The following is a 26,383-nucleotide window of genomic DNA, read 5'->3' as shown; positions in this document are numbered from 1 at the left end:
CGATAATAATCTTTAACAGATGAAGATTCAGATAGAAAAGAGAAAAATAAATTCAAGTAGATAGTAGTCATCGATATATAGTATTGGATAAAGCATAGAATCAAAACTATCTTGATGTAGATATAAAAAGAGAAAGATGTGTGTATAGCGATTCATTATACAGATCAAAAGTCATGAGGCATTTAATTAATTTTATTTACGCATGAGTTGATCTGAACGCATCTGTGTTCAGATTATTAATTTTACGTAAATGACATAAAGAAACCATATTTATTAATTTTACATAAAGAAATCATATTTATTAATTTTATATTATTGTATATATAATTTCGATTTTAATCGTTTCTATACGCAGCATCTTACACTTACATTATAATTAAGCCCTATGCACATGCACACACACACACACACACACACACGCACACACACACACACACACACACACACACACACATTTTATATATATATATATATATAAAATGAAAATAGTATTAAGACCAAAAATCTATTAAATTTTATATTAAATTTTAGAATAAAAAATTAGGAGTAGATTAAACGTAACATACAATGGATACAAATAAGATATAGGACATTATTATATATTTATATCCATTGTGTTTTATGTTTAATCTCTATTTCTAATTTTTTTATTTCTCTAATATTCATTCTTGTTCCTAATATTCTTCCATTGTGTACAGAGTCTTACTGATTGAGAATATGCTGTTCCTCTTTTCCTTAAAAAAACTAATAGGATAATAATAGAAAGGAAGTTCCGTTGATTATATTTTTTTTCCTAGGTCTCTAAAGATCAAAGAAATTTTGCCGTACATTCCAGTACTACATATCGATAGACGTGATGATTCTTTCATTATTTGCGAATATATGATGGCTGTTCGAGAAAGATTTAATTATGCAATAAAAATTTATTGTATGCTGTTCTAAGATCTTTTCCAGCAATCGACTATTCCATCCTCAATTATCATTCGTCTCGATAAATTAATTTATATGCAAGTAACGTAAAAAAAACATAATTATAAAATGTTATCTCGCATTGAATTTTTAATTTAATAAAAAACACAGTTTTATATGTGAAACAAAAGTTTCTATTTACGTGCAGCTAGTTTTTCGTAATTAAATATATCCTACTTAAACAAATCTATCTATTTTTATATACGTAATTACGTCACACGACACATATTTAATTAAAAAACTTAATACAGTATTACGGAATTGTTTATGTAAATATTTCTATCTTAGGAATCTTTGTGTAATCGAATGCGTCCAATTTAACATATATATTGATTATCGTGATGCTTGTTCATGATTGACTTTTCAATAGCATCCTGATAGTCATTGGTGACCAGTATTATTAAAATTTTAAAAACGTTTGTAAAAAAATTAATACAATTTAATATAAAAAATTATTAATTATAAATAGCTAAATAACAGTATAAAATATAAAATGCACAATTCAATGTCCATAAGAATATATTAATCATATATTTCTATCATTATAATAATAAAAATTCTATCTTAGTTTACATGTAGACATAAAATTTACTGTACCGACAATCTATTAACTAAATCTCTTTATTTTTATGTACATATCCCATAATTTCGGAGTGTTATTAACATGATCGTAAATTCTTGATTTTTTCTGCTATGATATGAATAATAATGAAGCACGTGGCACCGCGATAACAATGCTTGAACTGGCCTTAATGATTAGAATAGTCTGCACGTACAACACGTGTTCGAGTCTCAGTTTTCATTTACTATATATGGATATATGCTTCAAATACATGTACTTAGTTACTTATTACAACATGAAGAGAAAGAATTTTGCTGTAGTAGCAAAACATATCGCTGCTGCTGCATAGTTAATGTGATAAACTTCATTAAAAAAATTGTATTCAATAATTCGACATTACGGAAAATCTGATTTTTGTTAATAAAAAATTAAGTATATCTGGAAAGTAAAGATACGGAAGCCTTAAATTTTTTTAAAATATATATTTTTAAATTTTTTACGGAAAATTACATATGTATCATTATTTTTTTGTATTGTTACCATTATTATCCAAACACTTATTAAGTCAAGAAATTAGTTTTATATTCCCGTTATAAAAATCCGCCGCCAGTCCTTTGAACCACGTCATGACCTCTTCTTTTACCTCAATATTAAACTCTTTCTCCGTTAGGTGTTTCTTAAGATGAAAAAACAAGTGATAGTCTCTGAATCCGAACTATACAATATCGAGATCCGAGCTATATAATAGATGGTCCAAAAGATGGATCATCATAAATTCAACTTTCCAAAAATTCCTAAATATATGATATAAGGATATAATTATATATCCGAGAAGGCTTAATTATGTGATGAAAATTTATTCAATTTTGCACTAATATGATACCACTTCGTGTCATTTTGACAGGTCATAATGTCATGATTCACAGGTCATAAACAGTCATGATTTGTTTATAATTTTCTGTTGAACTCAGAAATAATCTTAAGAAATCTGACCGGGAAAAGTTTGACGATGAAGTAAAAGAAGAAATCATGACATGGTTCAAAGAATTGGCGGCAGACTTCAATGATGCGGAAAAATTAAAGCTGATTCCCAGACTATACAAGTGCTTGAATAAATGACGGTAATTATGTTAAAATAAAACTATATTATTTATGTAAATAATTCTCATAAGAGGACACCTCTCGCGAGGTGTTAAATTCTGATTTTAATGAAATTTTGTATACATAAAAGTTATGTAAATAAATGAATTTAAAAACTATCAGTTATGACAGGAAAACGACTTTAAGGAGATAAAATCATCTTTTATAAGTAAAACAATTTTTAGCTTTTTTTATTCTCAAAAACTATTCAAGATATCAAAAAAATTTTATACAAAAGTTTTATAATAAAATCACTTCTATTTATCCACATCTATAAAAAAAAACTATTTTTTTAAACATAAGTCTTGAAAATAATTATTTTTAAAAAATATTGTTAACGTGGATAAGTAAAAGTAATATTATTATAAAACTTTTTGACGTCTTGAATAATTTTTGCGATATAACGAAAAAAACTAGAATTCGCTTCATTTACAGGAAGTGATTTCAACCCTTAAAATCAGGTTTCAATTGAATATTTTCTAAATTTATTTATTTATGTAATCTATATGTGTATGCAAAGTTTCATTAAAATTAGAATTTTATATTTTGTGAGATTTTTTTTAGTGAAAGATTTATAAATAGGTATTTTAAGAAAAATTTAAGATCTTTATACCTTTACTTTACCATTATAGAATATAGGGATCGTATTCTAGAAAAATATCACATAAATACTGTAAGTATATGTTACATATATTATTTCCTTAGTATTTCCGTATGCAATATTTTTCGAGAATAAGAATTTGATCATGGGACATGCCTGGTACTCATCTCGGAAATCGAAAATTTCAGATTCGTATACTAATTAAACTAATACATAGTTTTTGCGATAAATTCTTTGCTATATTTTAAGATACTTATTAATATTATTATTAAATTAATAAACAATGAAACTTGTAATATTATTTCCAAATTCAGTTTATGATTGCGTTTCAACTCGATAAACAAATTGATGCGCTGTTTATAGAATTAAAAAATATATTTGAAAATTTACATATAAATATTATTAAGCACCAAGATCTATTTCGACCAAAGACAGAATTTTTTGTTTTATTTGTATTACATTTTTAATTCTTAGCGTTAATTTAAGAATTTGTTATATGTGTATCTATATTTTACATTAATTCGAAACATTTGAAGCTGAAATTCAAACGTTTTTCTATAATGAAAGCCATGATTTCTTACAGTTCTGATGTAGAAAAACTTAAATGTATCAACGAACCTAATTTCCTCCAATGTTTTTATAGCATTTTATATTTGATGAAGTGCAACCAATTATCGATTAAGCTTATCTCAAAGAAGGAATTAACGAGAATCATTGTTACATAGCAAGATTTACGAGCAAGTGATTTTCAAAGAAAGGCATGCTAAATCGCTAGATCTATTTTTTCCCTGGAACCACTGATAATACGCGTTCACCATCGTCGAACGGCTATAGTCGCTTGATAATGGTTGCACTAGTAACGTCCTTCCGCGAAACCATCAGTAACAAATAGCGGGCAAGTCACTCGAAGGCATTCTCTGCGGACCATGATGCACGCGACAAACGTGTAACCGCAAGAGAGGGAAGGCCTGCGGAGAGGGAAAAAAGTTTCGGGGGGATGTAAAGAGGGAAGGTGAACAGACGAGGAAAGAGGGAACGAACGAGCGGAAATCAAGCAACGGGAAAAAAAAGAGAGAGAGAACCCGCGACTATCGGGGAGGAGGGGGAGTAAAGTGCAGTGGAGAGAATCGAAAGAGGAAAAGAGGAAGAAGAATTGTCGGAGGTTGAGAAGAGGGAGGAGGAGGAGGAGGAAAAGGAGGAGGAGAAAAAGGAGGAGGAGGAGGAAGAGACGGTGGAGAACGAGGAGCGACGCGGGCGGAGGTACCAGGCGTCGCGGCGTTGTCCTCACACGTACCGGCGCTTTCTTAATCATCATCTGTCTATCTCTCGGCATTAGTAGAGAAGAAAGAGGGAAACCACGCGGCGAGCGGTGGTAGGCTGGTGGGGACAAGAGGGTACCAAGGAAGAAGCGAGCTAGGATGGAGGAAAAAGAAGGAGCTGGCCTGAGGAGAAAGAAAGAAAGAGAGGGAGGGCCCCCCCGAAAGAGTCGCAGAGAAGCGAGAGGAAAAGAGCGGCAAAGAGAGACAAAGAGAGAAGAATAGATGGAAGGGAGCAGGCGAAAGAAAGAGAGAGAAAGAGAGAGCGCGCGTGGATGGTACGGGGTAGAGGGGAAAAGGGAAAGAACGCTTCTTACTCCGCCCAGCATCCAAGATGGCGTTGGCAGCGGCTCCCCTCGTCATTAAAATCAATAATTAAAAAATACATCCGTGGGCACCTTCGCTTTTCTAGCGTCTCGTGACGCGCGCCCGCCGCCACCCGCCCCCGCGAGTACGCGCGTACGCGCCCGCGCCGCCGCGCACGTGTGACGGCGCGGCGGGTGCAATGCGCAGATGAGAACCACTGCGGGCCGTTTCCTCCTTGCGAGTGAGAAGAGAGCGATACGAGAGTGGGGTGCTACCGCGCAAGGAGCGTGTTGAGGGCAAGCGAGGGCGACCAGGGAACCGGGGGACCATGGGGAAGGGGTGTGCTAGTGGTACCAGGCTCTGCACCGGCGAAACCCTTAAACAGGGACACAAGGACGGGCGGATGGCTACGGGAAGTAGGTACTTCTCTACGACCACCTTGTACCCCCCGTCGTCTCACGCGTGCATCCTCCGCCCAACTCTCTCAATCTTCCCCCTTCCTATTTTGCCCTACCTGCGCAACGTTCGAAACTTACCGGCGAACTGGATTTTCGGAGTCTTTTAATTACCGCGATTATTATCGCGCTATGGAATACTAATTAATTCCGGGTGGGTCGAGCGTGAGAGGCAACCAACACGAGCGGACGCGAGCCGAAGTTTCTCGCCGCGCCGAGCGCGAAAAATTATGCGAGACCGGCTTTTCCGTCCCGCCTGTCGAGTTCCTTGAGGGTGCGCGATAGGGTTCTCGAGAGAAAGACACGGAACACTCGGCGTGGTCACGATGACTGGAAAAAAATGGTGAAATTTTTGGAGGGGTTTGAATCAAAACAGTTCTTGGGTTACACAATTAATTAGTTTTTAATTTATTTCGTCGATCGACTGAAAAATTAGTAAGCTATTTAAAAGCGGTGAAGCTGGAAAACTAATGAAACTATGAAACAAGTATTTCAAATATATTTCTTTTACGTGTATTAAACGCGTACTTGTACATGTATAAATATTAAAATATATCATATCCTTATTTAAAAAATGATATAACCAAAAAAAATGTGATTTTCGAATTATTTTCATGAATAAGTTAAATAAACATTACTCTACCAATCATCAAAAATGAATTAATTTATTTTAAAAATCGTCATATAAGGATGATTTAAAAGAAAATATACTCACAAAATCATTTGATTGAAAAAGGACAAATTTTTTTAAAATGAAACGCAGAAAAGATAAAAATAACATTTGATCATTAAGAATATATTCTTTTTATCAATATTATTTGATTAATCAATAATTTTCTATCCAGTTGAAAAATATTTTTTCGTGTTTTCTCGGAAACTTAACTTTAAATCACTTTTAAAGTAAAAAAGTGATGTGTATAATACATGTGACAAATGCTTCATATATTCTTCTATATACTTTTATAGAAAAAAATTTACTTTTTTACAGAAAATTTATTTAAAGAATTTTTTTATGTCTCCAACAGTTTTACTTATTAGCTTGTAGCAATTAAATGCTTTAATAAAAAATAATTCTAAGAATTACTTTAGCTTTGCATTATAATAAATAATAACGAGTTATTTAGTATTTCTTGGATGATTTAAGAAAGCATAAAATCAACATATATGTGATTAACATATATTCCATCTTATATTCAAACAAAACAAAAAATCATGATGATATCAAAATAGTGTCAAAATTGCTTCAAAATGACTATTAAAAATTACTTTTTAATTATTATAATTCACTTTAACGTCATTTTTTGACGTTATCGTGTCCTATTTATTTACTTTGATAGTTTCCAAGAGAATATTACTTCTTGATTATACGACGTAAGTCTATTGAGAAAGAATCTATCGTCTATACAAAAATTATATTAAAAAATGCAAAATATTATAATATGAAGTTCCCTATCAAACTAAGGTATGTGTTTATAATTCAGGAATAGTATATAAACTTAGATTTTTTACAAACGATTATTGCAATACTCTTCAATTAAGAGTCATTTTATTTATTATTTACCTTTTATTTATTATTTACCTATTGCATATTATTGATTGATCTTGAATTTATTTGTATGAGGCCATCATATAGCTTTTTTTTCTAAAAAAAGAATAAGAAAAAGTTTTGAAAGTAGTTATAATGGATTCACGACCAGTAAAGGAAACTACTATGAGTGTAGAGTTTTTATTTTTTGCTGTTAGGATATAAAAATCTACTTAGATAGCAAGCTGACATCATTTTGTCATTTTTTTTAAATTAAAATTACAGCAAATGACATTAGCTTATTTTTATGTACAATTAGATATGTGATTATTTCTGGGTTAAAGAAAAGTACATTGGTGAAGAAAAGTACATTGGTTTCTTCAGTATACAATTAGGTACCATATATCAACAATATTAAATAAAACATATGCTTTTATCAACAAATGAAATCAATTATAATGTTTTAACAAGAATTATAATATTTGTTTAAAGTACATAATATAATTCTAAACGGATATTTAGAAACATAACTGATAAATAATCTACACTAAGGTGTCTACAGAGTCTTTCAAGGAGAGAATAACTAATTGGAAGCAGTCAAAGCTTCATAGGCATGGAAGAGATTGGAGAAAACTGGTCACGTGCTCCCGTTCTGATTTGGACACAATCGAAGCTTCATTCATATAACTACGTTTGACACTATTTATGATATACTGAACTGGTTACTTTTAGTGATCATACGATGAACCTAGTATTGCGATTCTAATCTAGGAATCGGAAATTCAGCCAGTTAAAAAGAAGAAGACATTTTCTCACTTAAATGTTTTCTATAGGATGCTATTAGCGCTATTTGTTTATTTTGTTAATTCTGTCTTCATCATTCATTAGGCACAAAACAATTAAGAATAGAATAACATAAATAGCACTTATAACGTCTGCCCGAACGCACTCCTAATCTATGATTTAAAAATAATTTTAACTTTAACCTAAAATTAACCTAATTCTTAAAAATTAGGATGTCTTTTACATTTGTTTTTCATACTAACATAATAAAATATTTTTTTACTTCTAAGCATACGTGACACACTCGATGTCAGCGAAGAATCACACAGTCGGCAATGTTTCCTTATTGCGTTTTGCATCTCAGTTAAAAAGCGCTTTCGCGTCATTATGAACTATCCGGTAAAAGGGAATTTGTTAACAATACGAATCCCGCCTTTGCAATTGTTTGTGCAATAAGCGGCTTACGCGCGGACTCCGGAAGATATTACTGTGTGCGTATATTTATAATTCTCGCTAATTTTCATCAACTCTTAATGTTCTTACCGGTATTACGTCCGTGCTGGAAAACATAGTGCATTGAGATCGTTACGAAGAAACATCGTTCTAGCGACTTTCTCCCGTGCAAAATGCAATGACGTCATGTATTGTACGTAATAAAAAGCAGCGATAATATATATATATATATATATATATATATATATATATATACAATCGATTTTAAGAATATTTAAGGGTATATCACTTGCAGACACGTAAAATACAGATATTCGTGAGATTTGCACATTTGTAGAATTTTATTCAGCACTAACAATGAGAACACAATCGATATAATCGTCCTTTAAAATGTATAACGTCCGACAATTACTTGTTAATCAATATTCTTAGTTTAGTATATCTTTGCTATATCGATGAAGTAGCTAGCGATAATACTAATTGTATTATTTATGATAAGAAGTTCAAAGGGCTTACATTTCTAGCTAATCTTTCTTATATCAATTATGAATAATTTTTTGACAATTATAATAAAGATTCCTTTATATTTTATTTTAATTGCGATAGACTGTAAATGCTGATGGAATCAAATTTTTATTTATATATATAATAAATTAATAATTAATAATTAAATTGTTATCACAAACTTTTTAAGACTATCCACAATATCATTTAATTAATCTTTTCCGATTTTCGATAATTTTCTATTCAGATTACGTAGATTGCATGCGTAGATCCCATGTTGTTGAGTTTTACTTATATCATGGATAATATTTATAAAACTGTTATATATAATATTAATATAATTTATTATTATTTAAAAAATGTGTAACAGTGTTTTCACATGTGATTTAAAATATATTATAATACAATTAAACGCAATAATTTGAAAAATGTTTTACAATGGTATCTGGAGACACGGTAGTGCCTCGGCGCTAAGACATGACGTGAGATACAGCCGTGCTCTTTTAGTAATTACAACTGTCATATCATATTGTCTATAGAATAGAATCATACGCCTATTCAGCACGGGACACATACGCCTACATTGAACACTTTAAGATGTATATTTATCAGTTCGTGAGATTAGCAAACAATTCACAAATATTTCTCTGATATTATTTAATCTATTCGTGAACAGTGCATAAAAAAAAAATTTAAAATTCGCTCTCGAATACTTACGAAAATTCAATATGTATATGCAATCTACATCGAATGTTTATTTTGAGTTTGTCGCTTTCCTTTTGATCTTACTGCTCCTACAGCGAACTTGTAACTGCACGCAAACAGCAAGTGAAAAAAAGAAATAACTGATCGCGAATTATTTATTAATAGTTTGCTATTTACGAACTGTTCGTCAATTTCGATAAAGACGCATCTTTTACGCGTACAACGTATATGCAATATAATATAATTCTGCAGAATGTAAATTTCATACGTTGAGCATTGTTCTTATCTGTAGAAGTTACGATTTATAATATCGAATATTACAACTCGGAAAATACTATAAGAATTTACAGTCTATGCGCGAACGAAAATATCAGCATTTCCCTACGGTATCTTTCAACATACTGAAAGACATTTTTCTTCCGAACCGATGGACTTCTTGGACTTATATGATTATCGTGCAAAAGAGGGACCCCAGGGATATATTGGAACAATCCTTTCTCGATTATCTGCTCATATCTGAAACCCTTTTCTACTTCATTGAGCAGTTAACACCGGGGTCAATCTTACCGTATTACATATACACGGTATGATAACGTAATATTCATATTTATGACCTAATTCAATATAGTAACATTTAATATAATAACTTGAACTAAACCCTAACATAACACTAAACAAACAAATAGATGAATGTAATGGAAATTTTCTTGTTGATGTCACAGCGAACCAGAATTGGTAAAATTCTATAGTTTTTTAATCCAGCGGAAAAATTGATTTTTATTACCGATTTTTTAAAGGTTTTTTTTAATTGATATTTTAATTCAGTATTCTAATGTATTACCACGCATTCTAATTTAGCATCAGTTGAATGAGTGTTTTTCCCAAAATTTAAGCTTTATCCAAAATAAAATATTTATAGAGTAGGAATTGACGTAACAAATAAATTAACTTTTTTATTTAATATAAGATATCGAACGGTAAACGTGAACCAAATTAATCGGTAAATTTTTAATATATATTCTGTTACTTTATTTTTATCTTTTTTCATTAAACTATGTTCAGATTCCCATCCGAGTGTCACTCAAGTATCATATATTTTATCTTTATTGTTTAATAAAATTGTTAAATATAGATAAAATGATATCTATAAAGTGCTCGAGTGGGAATCTAAAACGTGTCTAAAAACAGTTCCGATTCTATGCCTCGTAGATACTATATGACAATGATTGCAATGATATATTCAGAAAAATTAGTTGCCATCACGAAAATTATTCGTCATCGTTTTTTTTGGATATTGGCCGATTCGACTAATCAAGAGAACCAAGCATTTTGTTAATTCTTGATTCTGGCTAGCAATTTGAAACCCAATGAGTATTCATTAGTTTTAGATTACTCATTATGTTCCTTTTATATCTCATATTTAAAAAAAAATTAAACTTTAAAATTATTACTTTTTATTACTATTTTATGAATTGTATATGTATATACATGAACAATTTTTAGATTATTCGATACAATGAATCGAGACTAATCTAACCATACTATGTCCTCTGAAAAATATGTTTTGAAAGTTAAAGATAAGATGAAGAAAAAGGAAAAATTGTTGTTCGAACGGAACAATATTATTTTTTTACCTTCGATTCGTTAAAGTACGGCAAAAATTAAATACAAAAAGATCAAAAATAATTAATTAAAAATATATCCCACTTGCAGGATATAGATTATTACTGTGAACAAATTTTATTTGATACTAATAAATTAACATTCAGCAAAGACACATCTTTTTTCCTTCTATTTTTATTTTTTTTATCGAATCAGTTCTTACAATAAAACTAGAGTTGTGATCATCCCGAATCATCCGATATTTTTGCTTTCATAGGTCGAACTATTGAGTTAATTACTAAGTCTCGACGCGTGAGACAAAGAACAAAGAACACATATGTATGCATAACCAAACGTTTCTAAAATTTGCCTTTATAGCTTCTTGTTTGCTAAACAATGGGTACGTTTCGAGTTACGCTTAAAATGCATGATGTATCGTTTTATTCTTCTTTATTATTTGGTGAACAACAAAGACAAATGATACATCATGCGTTTCATGCGTAAATTGGAACGCATCCAATATCTACAATACTATAATGCCTACTGCACGTTGGACGCGATGAACGACGTGCGATGCAAAGCAGAACTCTCATTGGAAGTCACTCGTCGTTCATCGCCCATTACGTCCAGGGTGCAGTAGGCATTAGTCGAATTTATTGTTAATCCGAAAATTTATCATAGTCGTTTGTGATAATTATCTGTCTGTGCGTCTTGGAACAGCAACTCAACAAGGGACTGATTATAGTCAGTCATAACTAAATCCGAAACGATCTCTCGGTACCAACTACATCTTCTTCTGAGACTCTACGGAGCGTCATTCACTTGAAATTGTACCACGGGTGTCCTTTCCTTCAATTGTACGTGTGTCGAGCCTCCCTTGAAGATTTCACATATGAAGTAAGAAAAAAATCAGCGAGGTGAGGTCTAAATCATGAACGAGGGTGCATGCTACGTGGAAAATTCCATAAGAGAAACCTGACAGTGCATAGCTAATTGTTATATGTAACGTAAAAACAAGAGGAAAATCAGTTTCTTGGAACAAAGGAAGAGAGTAGGTTTGACGGAATTGAGCAAGAGAGATGTGAGAGAGAGAGAGAGAGAGAGAGAGAGAGAGAGAGAGAGAGAATGAGGGGGGAAAGAGATAGAGGGAAAGAGAGAGAAAGAAAGGAGAGAAAGATAAAAAATAAAGAAAAAGAAAGAAATAAAAGATAGAAATAGATATAAGAAAAAGGAGAAGGCATTGTACAAGAATATGAACGGGTTGAATGCATTGTACAAAAATATACACATGCATTGTACAAAAATATGGACCGGACGAATGCATTGTATAAAAATATGCACGTGCATTCGACTGGTTTATTTGCGCTGAAGACACAGTAAAACGTAGAATAAAATAGATAGATAGAGAACGAGAGAGAGAAGGAGAGAGAGGGAGAGAAAGACCGAGTCAGCGAGCGAAGGAGGGTCCGTGGGCTGGTACCCATCCGACTGGAGGTGGCAACGAAGAGGTGGGACTCTTCATCTCGTTCTCCACGCGGGGCAGTTACAACTCGACCGTTTAAAGAGTCGGATTGCCCGTTCGCATACTTTTTCAGTGCGTGTATCAATGTGTGCGCACACAATTATACATGCGTCGCGGCTGCCACCTGCGGAATAACGCGCACGGAATTCGCAGTGCGTGCGTTCTCCATATCGTGAGCTGTAAAAGGATACAATTCCGTAAGTGAATTGTTGACACACGTGCGAGAGGGTGCACGACCGATAGGAAACTCGTGATAGGACGACGATAATGTTGGGAAAATGCATTTTCACGTGATAGTCTCGTACAAAATGTCATTCTGCAAACGCCTGACAATAATTTAAACGCGTAAATTGCGTGTATGTGTCCTTTCGTGTTAAATTGTGTCACATGTGTGTATCTGCTCCTGATTTATTTCGAATATAGTTCTGTCGCAAAGAATCCCACGGGAACATCAGGAAGTAACAATCGTTAGAACAATTATGTGAGAGTGAGGCCACATATCCAAAAAAAGTTTAACTCCATTTTGAATACCTTAACGTGAGGTTGCTGGGGATTTTTGGAGACTCCGATATTACTCTCCAAACTGGCGCTTTGTCTAAAATTACGAAAGGTTATTATCATAACATTAATTGTGAGTAAGCAATAAAGGTTCGGTGATATTTAAAAGAAAGTTAAATCATTCCTAAAAAAATTAAAAAATAACATGAATAAAAAAGAAAAATCAAAGAAATCAAACAAAATTAAAAAAATATTTTAATATTTTAATTTCATTAAGATAAACTGTAAAAATGATTATCTTAATCTTTCTTTTAATTTTGCAAGTAAAACAATATATATATATATATATATATATATATATATTACTTAATTTAAAATTTATGAAAATTTGTAGTTACGCTACTGTCGTCACATTCAAATATTTTACGGAACTTATTTCAAAACTAGTATTAACGTTCTCATGTTGCTATTAGCTTTGTCTAACTTTGTCTAGCTTTGTCTAACTTAAAGAGTCGTCTGGTTCACCAATATACTTATAGTATTGAATGCTCGACCTTTTCGTTAGTTATCTCATTGCGTTGTCATAGCGTTTTAGCAGTTTCGCCATCTTCGATTAATTCAAGAGTTCGAAGTATTTATACAAAATCGTAATAGTACAAATCAGAAAAAAGCCGCTAGTGAAATGAAAAATTCCGCTGTCGTGAAAATCGGAAAGACAAAATAGTCATCAGCACTACAACGACTACAGCCCGGCCCAGAGTGAAATTTTTTTTCCAAAATGAGAAGATTCTAAGGTATTTTTTTTGCATTATGGGATTTTGGATCCGTTATTCTAATTAAATAAGAATATTGTAACTAGGGATCTTCTTATATATGAATATTTTCTAAATTGTTTAGAAATCTTTTTAAGTTGTTTAATATTAGCAAAATTAAAGAACGACAAAATATTCATCCTGTATCTCCGGCATACTGCTTATCCTTTCAAAAAATTATTGATATATCTAATAGATAAAATTTTATTGTATGTAGATAATTCGATGTTCGATAATACGATGTAGATACTGTTGGAATTGAATATACATAGATTGAATATATGATAGAACGAGATTTTTTTCGTCCATTTCTGGCGATAATGTTTATATTTCTGAACAGCACATTGATTATTTAAAGATCGTGCTTATATTCTCAAGAAATGACTGTATCGTGTAATTATAAGTATATCACTGCAAAGAGATATTGTTTGCATATGATGTTTGATCAATGTGTTAAAACAATGCTAAGGTTTAGTTGTACATTTCGGCCGATTGCTTCCTGTATTTCTTTCTTTTATACCAATCGCAACTCCCATGCAGCCGGGTCGTGCATGCCGATCGGCATTTAGGCTGCGCGTGAGTTGATATAAAAGTAAGAAGCGCAGGAGCCAAGCTGAAAATCAGCTGAAATGTACAACTAAATCTCAGTATTGTGTTAAGATATTTTTTTGCCGATATTATTTGATTAGTCAATAATTTTTTATAATATAAAATTGAAAAATAATTTTTCTCTTTTTCTAAGAAAAAGAAATAATTTAATTTTTTAAGTTGTGTCACTTCTAACATAGAAGTAGGCAATATTATTATTGAATTAATCTGAATTAACTAAAAAAATTGAGCTCCAATGATAAAACTGCATTGAGTATTCAAAATTAATTCTAATGTACATTAAATATTGATAAAAAAAATCAGAATTATCTTCAAACAATAAGAACGTGCTTACATGCGAATGATATGCATGCACGCATGTAATTAAAACCAGAGAGAGACAGGCAGAACCAAAAATTTTGTTTCTTTGTGGAAGATTCGTTGAATTCTTTTGAATTAGTATACATTCGTTGTAATTAAAATGAAATAGAATATATGAAGTTTGGCGAAAGCGAAATAGAAAGTTTTAAAATCGAGGGCAACAATAAAGAACAAGTCTTAAATTCATCAAGAGACATGCCAGTTCTTTGTCGCTGCATTGGACTGCACTAAAATTTTCTATCTCAATTTCGCCAAATTTCAAATATATGTCTATTTATTTCATTTTTTTTTTAAGTATGTACAATGAGTGTATACTGCGAAGAATAGATTTACAATTACAAAGAACAGATATAAGTATTCTGCCACTTGTGCATGCGCCAAATGCAAACAAATGTGACGACAGCAGCACCTGCTAGACCAGTCAAAGACCGGTGTGATTCACGTTCACAACGCTTAAAAATTATTTCATTATTGCTAATGTTTAAAAACTCGATTCTGTCAACTCCTAATCTTTTATTCTTATTCAACATTCAGTGAACAGCAAAGATAAAATGATTGACAGAGTTTGGAATGCACCCCTGGAGTGGAAATTCAAAAGTTTTTCGCTCTTTTTTAATAGTGGTAATATTTTAACTTTTTAGAATGAGATTTAACTCCAAAAAATTTTAAGAGTACGGGGATACAGATGCGAGAAGTTATAGCTAATATTATTAATTATGTATTTTATTATAAATATAATTATATTAAATATACATATAACAAAACGAAATATATAATTAATGGTATTATCGAGGCTATAAAATAAAAACTTACCATATTCGCATCCCATAAGATATTGTTGCAAGTGTATTTTTTTAAGTGGTAAAAAATTTTTAACGATTTCAGACTAATCTCATTCCTGAAACAAAGCGCTATGAGAAAACAGTTATGAAATAAAGAGTAAAGATGGTAATAGGTACTGTACATTTCAATTTCGAGCCAAAAATTACAAATTTTTGACATTGCCTAATTATCATATTCCAGAAATAGTTGGACCAATAGAATACTTAATAGATTTAATCGATATAACTTCGGTTTTAATTATATTAGAAAAGTATCTTCATTTCTTTTTCTCTACGTATCCTATGAGTGGAGATATTACAATGCGAATTCTAAATTAGCACATTTATATTTTAAAAATATCATTATCATCACGTTTTCATTGCCCAACGAAAAGTACGTTGTATTTTTCGTTTTTTATCTTGAATTATACTTCAACTAAAAATATGAAATTGCAGCTTTCCAAATGTTAAGAGAGTCATTATAATTGTCTTTTTTTAAATATCTATTAACATTACGGCTGCCACCTTTGATTATTTCATTGGAGATCAATGATCCTTTTGCCGAAGACTTCACTATCCCACCGGAAATTCATAACTACAAAAAGGTTCAGATTCAGTCAGAGACGGCAAAATTGTTATACATTCTTCATACTACATCAATTTGAAATAATTAATCATCTCACATTTTTTCCGTCAGCCAAGAACTAAAGATTTCTTCAACAGACTGATGCTCTTCGAAAATCGGAGAGATGGCAACATAATAGAATAACATATATTTTTTGCACGATTTTCCTTTTTTGAGTAACAAAATTATTTTTTATACACGGACGGCTAACTCTTTTTACATTCTGTTAAATAATATTTGAATAAAAGTTATATATCGCGATCATAATATGTAGGATAAGCAGAGCTATTCCGTCATTTTCAACCGTAAAGTAATATAAAATTTCAATATATATATTATAATACAAACAATATCTTTTTGCATTAACGTGCTTATAACGACTTTATATCATGATTGCTTCTTGAGAGCACAAGTATATCCTTTAAATGTTCAGTATACGCTGCTCAGAAACATAAACAATATCAAGAAATGGACGAAATAGCTATGCTCTACCTATATTTATGTATTCATGTTAATATATGTTTATTTTATTTTATTATTCATGTCGTCAATTGTACATTAAGTATCAAGTATCGCATTTGAATCAATCATTTTCAATAAAGTCGCGGAAAAGAATAATCTTTTTTTTTTTTCCGAAAAGTTATGAGATTTTAAGCAATTCTTGTTAATAAATACAAGAACCGATAACGTATAACTTTAAGCAAAAAATTATAAATAAATCTAATTGTAAGTAAATTTATTTAATTATAAAGACATTTACGCGAATGAATTTATTTAATTATAAATATTTGCATATATCTATCCAAAGTGAATGCAAAAGTATCAAAAACATTGAAAAGTTATTTCAGTTTTTTATCATAATTTTTTATATTTGAAGTATATGAATTAAGGCATGTATTCAAACTTCTAAACAAACGTATAATTTTCTTGCAATATCACAAAAAATTACAAAAAGATATCTACAACATTGAAATGATTTCCGTATATAATTCATAGATATCACATTCCACGTATGTTAAAAAAAAATCTGTTTATGGTAGGTCGAACAGCAAGAACTGTCCACCTAGATCAATATTAATGAACAAATCACAAAGAAAAACCGGTAAAATTAGTTTTTTAAAGAATGCACATTCATTGTTGGATAGTTGACGTTTTCTGAAAATAGGAAACAAGGAAAGGGTGTCGTGGTCCGCAACATTGGTTGAAGCGGGACAGTATAAACGTAGAGGGTGGAGAGAAGGAGAGAGAGAGAGAGAGAGAGAGAGAAGCAAACAAATACGGCTGTACGCGAGGTACAGTAGGAGGGGATGACGGTGGAGAAACCGAGATGGAAGAGTGGGGAAAGGAAGGAGAGTGATCGCATATGAGTGAGAGAACGAAAGAGGGAGAAATAGAGCGAGAGAGAGGACAAGTTAAAACGGTACGAGTGAGGGAGTGAGCTTGATGAAGAAAGAGGTGCGCGCAACTAACTTGGACGAAGAAGCTGTGAGATGGAGGGGTATGTATGAAGGCTTAAGAGAGGGACGAGTATCTTAGGAGGGGCGCCTATAACGTCACGGCGCATTCACTCACCGGCCGTCGCCGACGCCGCTCTGTGTGTGGCACACGCAATCCGCCACGATACGGTCAGTTCTCTCTCGACTACCCCCTCGCGCGCGCTGTGGCGCGCACCCACGCGCTTCCCTCCTCTACGTCTCCTGCGTGATTCCTCTTGGCCGCGAGAGATACGCGTAACCCCCCCGCACTATCCGCAATCCTTTACCCTCTGCGCGTCGCGGAGTGAATTTTCGCCCCTGTGGTGTCCTGGAGCGACTTTGTGAAACTTGAAAGCCCAGTGTTTACTCGCGCGGTGTTTACCCGGTAGTACATGCGGCGGGAGTTAACGCGGGATCTCTCGTACATCCTGAAAGTGTTCGCAATTTGCGCTTATCAATTGTTTTGGTGCGGTGTCCCAAAAACGTATCGCGCATGTGTAGCGTTAAAATACTTTTGGGAAAACTTGTCACGTGAGACGCATCACCGACGCCGACGTCGACGCCGCGCCGATGCCGGTGGTTGTTTCTTTTGTGATCTCTTCGCTATACGGTGGGTGACAGTGAAGAATCAGCTGATCGCTGATTTCATTTAAAGGCGCAGTGCTCCTTTCGCATATTCTCTTTCTCTGTCTCTGTTCTTTTCGTGGTGTTTAATGATGTCGAAGAATTTCTTTAGTGTTGCAACAGCGTGTCTTTGCTTGAAAGTTGAATACGTGGAACTATTGTGATATTAGTGGATTGAACTCTTGCAAGTTTGAATTTCATCTTTTTTTACAGTACAAAAATTTCATCGTTTAACTTTCTATAATATATCGAAATTATCTTCATTCAGGAACTACGTATCTCTCTTTGTTACACATACTCTCTTTTAAATCGCGGTATGTTTCTTCTGCGATTTTTTTCTTAATGCAATTCTTTCTCTTTAATTAACGGAATGAGTGTCGGAGTAAGTGAGGAAAATTCCTGTTTTTCTAATAACTTTTTATACGTATTCATTACTCTTCCTTTTTCTTCGTTTCATCTTTAACTCTTGCCTTAGCACACACATAGGTAATCACAATAGGAGCGTATTCATTGTTCTGAAAACGTCTTTCCATTCTTCCCGCGCAAATTCCCGCGTCGTCGTTGACCATAGAATTGCGCGCGTGATCCAACGGATCCTTCGGAACTCCTATCGTACCTCCGGAATTCTGCGAGAATGCCATGAGGCTTCGAAGATGACCTTCGAAGGTATTGTTTGGTGATGTGGCGATGATAGATCCATTGTATATTCCTGCGTGCTCTGGATTGTTTGTGACGCGAGTGCCCAGATCTAAAACGTAAATTGCATTGATGGTGCCATTGTCTTTCCGCACGTGTTTTTCCGACTTTAAAGTGATGCTTTCTCTGCTTTGAAAGTTTGAAATGGCGTTCTTTTTGCACGACGAATAAAATCGACGAATGCGTGAACTCGATAATTTCAACGAGACTTCTCGAGTACGTTGCTCGCATTTCGGAAGGACAAGGCTTTTCTCAAGTTCTATGTCCTCTCACTGGCTTGGAGAATTCTAATTTGGAATTGAACGGGTTGTATTAACGAAGCGGATTTGTGTCCTACACGCCAAGGGATTGAACTCACGAGATCTAATCGTGGAGATCTATAAGAGTTCCGAGTGGAGATCGGACCAGTCATGCGAGACCGATGCTTTAATCCTCTACTAGCAGAATCTATTGTTTGGATTTGTATGATGATCGCATCCGAGCTTCGCTACATACCTGGTATTTATGATTGCAAACCATGAGTCAATTTCAAATGGACGTTTATGATGCTATCAGTAAATTGTAAAGTAGTCTACATAAATTTTCAAGCATAACGCGTGTGAACTCTGACAAAAAAGAACGAGATTTAAAAAAAAGATATTATGCATAGTCATTTATGCTACTTTTTTATTCAATGAACGTTCGTGTGATTGAATGGAGCTGTGCTTCTTATATTTAACAAGATTTATTTTTGCTTTTCGGGAGAAACGCTTGATATAAATTTATACATGATTATTATTATATTTTTACCTATTATATTTTTGTCAAATTTAACGAAATTGCAATTTGTGATAACATCGAGAAATAATTTTTCGGCAATTATTCAACAATGATACGTTTTGACCGTGAAAATTTAAGGAAAAAGGGAGATTTGAACGTTTCGGTTTGCGAAAAAATACATTCGTCATATTTGGAACTAAAGAATTCTAAAAAATATTTTATAAATACGGACGGAAAATGTGAAATATTTGAAGAAGCTGTATAAACAAATATCATAAATTCTTTTAATCTTTAGTAACAATAATTTCCTCAATGTAGATTTTTTACTTTTTTCCAGATTGTTTTTCGCCAAATTTATAGTTGAATAATTCGCTTAGAAATGATAGCAATATGAGTTGCAATAATTTTCTCACATATATTTCTGAGATATCAAAATTATGACAAGGAATCTGATCTCGTCTGGATCGTGTATTTCCGTTATAAAAATTTTAAATTTTTGTATATACAGGTTGGCCATCGTGAATCCTTAGGATGCTGTTTCATTCATCCGTTTCTATTGTACAACAAAAGTTACAAAGGGACAAAGAAATTCTCGAATTTTTCTAAAACGCAAAGTCATTGACGCAAAAAAAAAAACGCTTTTGTCGTACAAAGCTTTTATGAAAAGTTTTTGTGAATTCACAAAGATAATCCCCTTAGGCTACATTCCATTCGATGCACTACCATTCTAAAAATTATTTCATTCTTGTTGTTTATCAAATGTTAAACAGGAACAAATGGTGCTCACACACATTGTGAATGCCAAATGGAATGTAGCCATAATATACACTGTATACTTACACTCGAGCTAAATCTCAAGTCGAACCTAGAGATGAGCTTCGAGCCGAATTTCTTCACATGTGCGATCGAGATTCGATTCGAATGTGGACGCAGAAAATAGTTTCATTGTTCGCGAAAATCGCGAGCATTCAACATTCCTCTTTTCCGTATAAATCGAGAAATCTGATGAGAAATTTCGGATGTTATGCATTGTTATGACTAATAGTTCGTCCGCGTATAACGCACGACGCGTCGAAACGCGGACGCGGAAATGAAAAAGGAAGATGAAACCCGGTCGAACATAAGAGGACGCGGAAGAGTAACTGGTCGACGTAAATCCGCGCTTTTTCCGAACACGTGCGAGTTTGACAACAAACTTGCGGAGAGTTTTCGACGGCGCACAGTGACGTATCCCGGCCCGGCGGTTCCCTGGGAGAGCACGCTCCGTGTGAATTACGAACAACGGAAAAGAGAAAAGTATTTTTCTCCTCTCGCGCACAGGGTATTTCTTGTCAAAGAAAAATAACGGGTTTTTGAGTGCCGTTTTCGCCGATTTTACGTTCACCGTCGTGAGTTAAAAGCAGCAGGTTGAAGAGGCTCAGTTACTTGATTCTACTGTGTGACATAAGCACTCCGATTTATGTTTACAACGCTCATGAACATCACTTGTCCTTGTTTAACATTTAATAAACAACAAGAATAAAATGATTCTTAAACATTATGAGAGTGACTCGAACTGCGACCTAGAATTTGTTTATTCGCATCTTATTGTTATTTGTAGTTTATGTGCCTATCTGATTTATTAATCGTAGCTTGTTGTGTTGTCTACCTCAATCTTCTACGAGAAGAACTGTTTACGATCGCAAGGATGCTTGGCAATTAATTATCTGATGGTATAGAGGGAACACTTTTATTAATCACTCATTTAGAGTGCCGATAGTGTCAGTGATTCTGACGGTAGATGATTGACAACGCAGGGCGTAGGTGAAATTCCTTTACTCTGTTCTGTTACCACGATTCTATTTTCCGAGATTTTTGAAGTCGCGCGATACCTACTGTCGAGATATTCGTTTCACGTAGAAGCTCTTTCGAACGCAAATTGAGCGGGAGAAGTCTCCTATTTCACATGCGGTGCGCTTGCGTTTTCTTCACCCCGCATGATTTTATTATTTTTATCGCTATTGTATTATCGTAAGCGTAATTGCGACCGAAGTGATTTATCAAGCGTGTATCCGTAAGTGGGTTTTTCACTGGATGCAGTTTATAATCGAAGCTGTCGCATATGTGTAAATGACGTGATGTTCAAGAGGTGTACGCTCGTTCCAGGTCACGTCGTGCGCCTACGCACGTGTGACGCCTTTTGCATTAATTACGTTTTAATTATAAAATAAACGCACGAACGCTACGTCATTCGTTTCAATTCGTGTCGCGTACAGACAACTAGAGAAACGTATAGAAACTCAAGGGCCATTCGTTCCGTTAGAATTGCGTGCAAAACATACTTACCTGTATGTTAAATAGTGTATTTTATTGACATAGAGGGGGCGAGAGAGAGAGAGAGAGAGAGAGAGGGAGGGAGGGAGGAAGGGAATTATTGCACCAACTAATTAAAAATGAATTTGCAATTTTGTTAAGTACAGTTTATATTATGAGCACCTCATCGACCTACTTTGAAGTTATATATTTATATAAAAGCATTACGATTAAAGAAAAGAAACAAAAATCTCACTCGTATCTGTGCTTCCTCGACAAGTTTACGAATCGCTGCAATTTAATGGATGATTGATAGAGATGGGTTACTCTCGTGGATTAGTGTCTTCTAGTAACTCTCCAAGAATTAGACGGATGCATTGTCAGTCAGCGATCAGACATGAAGAACATGGATAAACTTGATTAATCTTCCAACTAAATTGTACAATTTATTAATTGTTCTTATTTGTTTAGAAGTTGCAAACGGACTACATTGATTACATTGATTACGATTGACATTTTCGGTATCGCGAGATGTTCTCTTATGTTTTTATGTGTCGCGATTTGGAAGACTCCTTTCCGACACATTAAATATTGGGCGATGTCATAGAAAGCATAGAAATTAATCGTGATCGCTATTTGTTTCCCTCTTTTGATTATCTTTTTTTACCAAAATTATTAATATACTAAAAAAAAATCTGGTAATAGCTGTCAAATGTTGAATAAAATAATTTCAATCAAATAATTCTGTTAATATAACCAAAAATAATTTTTACTTTTTTTACTTTTCTATAAATATTCAGTAATTATTAAATGCTGAATTATATTATTATAATACATTTGATAATACTTACTAAATATTTAGATAAATAAAATTATTTTTGGTTATATTAATTTAACATTTGATTGAAATTATTTTATTAAACATTTGGTAACTATATTACTCTTTTTTTTTTTATTATAGCCAAACACATTTGACTATCGATGAAACTAATGTTGCTAAATATTTAACGAGTAAATCGCACGAAGTGTGATTCCATAATTATCGCATATTCGCTAGAGAAATACTTAACGTCAAACAGCACAATTTATTGACGAAACATTGGTTAAACGTTGGCATACATTGGGGATATATTGGGGCAATGTTGCGTCGAATTCTGCTACTAGAAGTGTGCACCACGGAAGTAGCAAGTTTCTGATGATTTTGCGTCTCAATAATGCCAGCATTACAACCTGTTCATTCCGTTTCTTATCTGAAAGACGGATATTTGTTAGATTCTAAACGAGATGTAGAAACTATTCCTGTAACAAATTGCTTTATAATGTTCTAGCTTGTCTTACTTGCATTTTGTATAATTTTTCTTTAAAAAAAGAAAAAAAATAACAAAAATATGTTTCCACATATTTATGGAAACCGAGATAGATTTTCAATGTGATGTCACAATCAACTAAACAGTAATAAGTGGAGATGAATCGATATGTTCCATTTAAATTTATCATCTATTATTTATTTATAACTGAAAATGACGTTTTATTTTATTTTTAATTATTACTTTACATATCATTGTACTTCAATGATCAAATTCATAAAGACGCTTATCCAGAGTAAAAAGATTTAAAATCTCATATCTATGAAAACTACTAACCAAATCATTAATTACAGCAGTGATATCAGATCGTAGACATTTACAAGTTTACTGTATGTGCATATATGGGAAGAATACGTTACCAAAATGGGCACACTTATGTCCGTCATATCTTAATGCATGTGCTAGCGCATTTCCTTAAATGTGTTGTTGTATTTGTCGCATTTGTTTACGGTAATATATGTGAAAAAAAATGATCGATTTCACGCCACATGAGCAATAAAAAGTCTCTAATGAATTAAAATGTTAATTTTACGCCGATTTATTATAATTGGACTTGTTGGACATGGCTATGAAATATGTAAACAGAAAAGTAACGCAAGTGGAAAAATTCAATTTCAGATTAAAATTGACACACGATAATCAACGGCATCCGTACGCGATACGTTGACTTTCATCTCGAATACGTAAACACTAATTAATAATTGCCTGGTTTATTATTATAACGTACGCGAGCGTATGTCTGATGTAGATTCTCCGAAACTTCGAAACGGCGGGAAAAGAACATGTCATTTGGAAACTAGTTCCTTCGAAGAGACGACCTTCGAAGGGGTAACGCTTATCCCTGATACCGATAAGTTGTTATATCTGAGTGACTTCCTCTTTATGCCTTATTCTCCTGTTCACTTCATCATCTCTTCATTCCTTAAAGCTATGCTAAATTCGGACCTAGATCTCAGAAAGAATTGGCTAATCGCATTGATCATGTAATCGAATTATTCAAATGTAATAATTCTTTCTCTGTCTGAAATTTCGGACCGATTTCTAGCATCGTGGAGGCTTAAGAGAACCTCAGTTTTAACCGATTCCTTCGCATTTTCAAATTTTAGAAAAACGGTCAGAATAGCGGCAAGGCGTCAAAGAAGAAGAGAAACGAAAAGATAGTTGGCACCATAGTACATACGTGATAACGTGTGCGTGTGAATGGAAAAAATAGACTTACGCAGGACCACAAAGACGCACGAGAGAGAACGGAGCGGGACAAGGTGGCGGCTCTGCTAACTCATCAACTTCCGGCGGTAGCGGCGGAAGAAAAATGTCGAGCGTCGGGGACAGTCCTGACAGAATGGCTCTGCAATCGCACTACTCCTTACGATGGCACAATCATCTCACCCACATACAGCGGGCGTTCGAGGAGTTGTTGCAAGCCGAGATGCTCGTCGACGTGACCCTGATCTGCGCTGACAGCAGCGTCAAGGCACACAAAGTTGTCCTCAGCGCCTGCAGGTAAGTAAGCCTTAAAAGTACAGTTTCTTTGCTAAATTTTTCCTTTGCTGAATCTCATTTTAATCTTTGATTCCTTTTAATTTTCAACACGATGTCATTGGCTAAACAATAACAAATGAAAATGAATTGATATGTTCCATTTCAATTTATTGTCTATTGTTTATTCATAAAAATGTATGAAAATGACGATTTCTTATTATTTTATTTTTTATTATTGTGATATAATTATCACTACGTACCTCAATGATCAAATTGGTAAAGACGCTCGTCTCTGTCAGTAAAAAGATTCGAGTTCGAACCCTAGTTTGGATGAAATTTTTCACAATAATCTCTTTGCAAGATATTTATGAGCATTATTATTAAATTGGCGATAAATTTAATTTATTCTAATATTATTTCCAGCTTCAATTAATGCGAATCGACAGGTATTTGTAGAACTGAAAATGCATACATTCAAAATTTAATATTATTATTATTATTATTATGTTCAATATATTATTTTCTATTATTTATTTATATTTTAGATATTAAATTTTTTACCAAATAAGACTCTTTTCTTTTATTTGTAATAATCAATTAAATTTTTATTTTTAGTGAATGAATCAAATCAAAGAGAAATTATTGATTTGGCATTTGAAACAATTATTTTTATATTCTGCAGTTCTGCAAAATGAAACATTCATGTGTTGTTTTTGTTATTTATAAAGCAAAAAGAAAATTTTTTTATGCAATAAAGTAGGGTATAAATTTTCAAGGATTTCGTGACCACTCGGGGATCGTTTTATTTCTATGTTTTCTTATGTATTTTTCTTCGTAGATCGAAATAATCATTATAATAACCAGACTCTTAAGGAAAAATTGGTACACATCGAAATAAAATGAATAAAATCCTCATTCGCATCATTATAAAATCATTGTCATTATTATGTTTCAATAATTTATTTATGAAATTAATTCCAAATTAGATCAAATGCGAATAATATTGCACCACAAAACGTTAATTAGATTATATTTTTCATTATAATATTTGTCATCTCGGTACGGTTCCTCCTACTCCAGGCGTTGCATCACCGATATGATAAATATTATATGAAAAATATAATCTAATTAACGTTTTGTGGTGCAATATTATTCGTATTTGATCCAATTTGGAATTAATTTTATAAATAAATTATTAAACATAACTGACAGTGATTTTATAACGATGCGAATGAGGATTTTATTCATTTTATTTTGATGTACTAATTTTTCCTTAAGTCTGGCGTTAATAATTATTTTCGGTTTCTACGAAGAAAACATAGAAATAAAATGATCCCCGAGTAATCACGAAACTCTTAAAAATTTGTATTCTCCTTTATGAGACCAATAATGATACACTGTACTCACGTTGTAAGTAAAATTCCTCCTCTCGATAACTAAAAAAAAAAAGAATGCTTGCAGAATAAGAAATATTAATCCGACAGCAAAGGTTTAAAGCTTTCTAAACTCTCTCATCGCCT

General features: G+C 33.0%; 1 protein-coding gene across 4 annotated transcripts in view; it reads left to right on the top strand.

Moving 5' to 3' along the window:
- The first annotated feature begins 8,464 nt into the window (after window positions 1-8,464).
- lov (BTB/POZ domain-containing jim lovell protein) overlaps window positions 8,465-26,383 on the top strand; it is a 31,141-nt gene continuing 13,222 nt past the window's right edge. The window contains exons 1-2 of one of the 4 annotated variants that reach the window (XM_087405116.1): window positions 8,465-12,640; window positions 24,488-24,884. In XM_087405116.1, coding sequence (XP_087261242.1) covers window positions 24,694-24,884 — 191 coding nt within the window. In that variant the 5' untranslated portion in view covers window positions 8,465-12,640; window positions 24,488-24,693. Of the gene's footprint in view, window positions 13,054-13,359; window positions 18,254-24,487; window positions 24,885-26,383 lie in introns of those variants that run through there. The other 3 variants (XM_011067965.2, XM_087405117.1, XM_087405118.1) reach the window with 3 other exon arrangements.

This window comes from Acromyrmex echinatior, chromosome 4, assembly GCF_024713525.1.
Source record: "Acromyrmex echinatior isolate Ae372 chromosome 4, ASM2471352v2, whole genome shotgun sequence".
Classification (NCBI taxonomy): domain Eukaryota; kingdom Metazoa; phylum Arthropoda; class Insecta; order Hymenoptera; family Formicidae; genus Acromyrmex; species Acromyrmex echinatior.
Note: the sequence above shows the minus strand (reverse complement) of the source record. Positions and strands in the feature narration are given on the sequence as shown.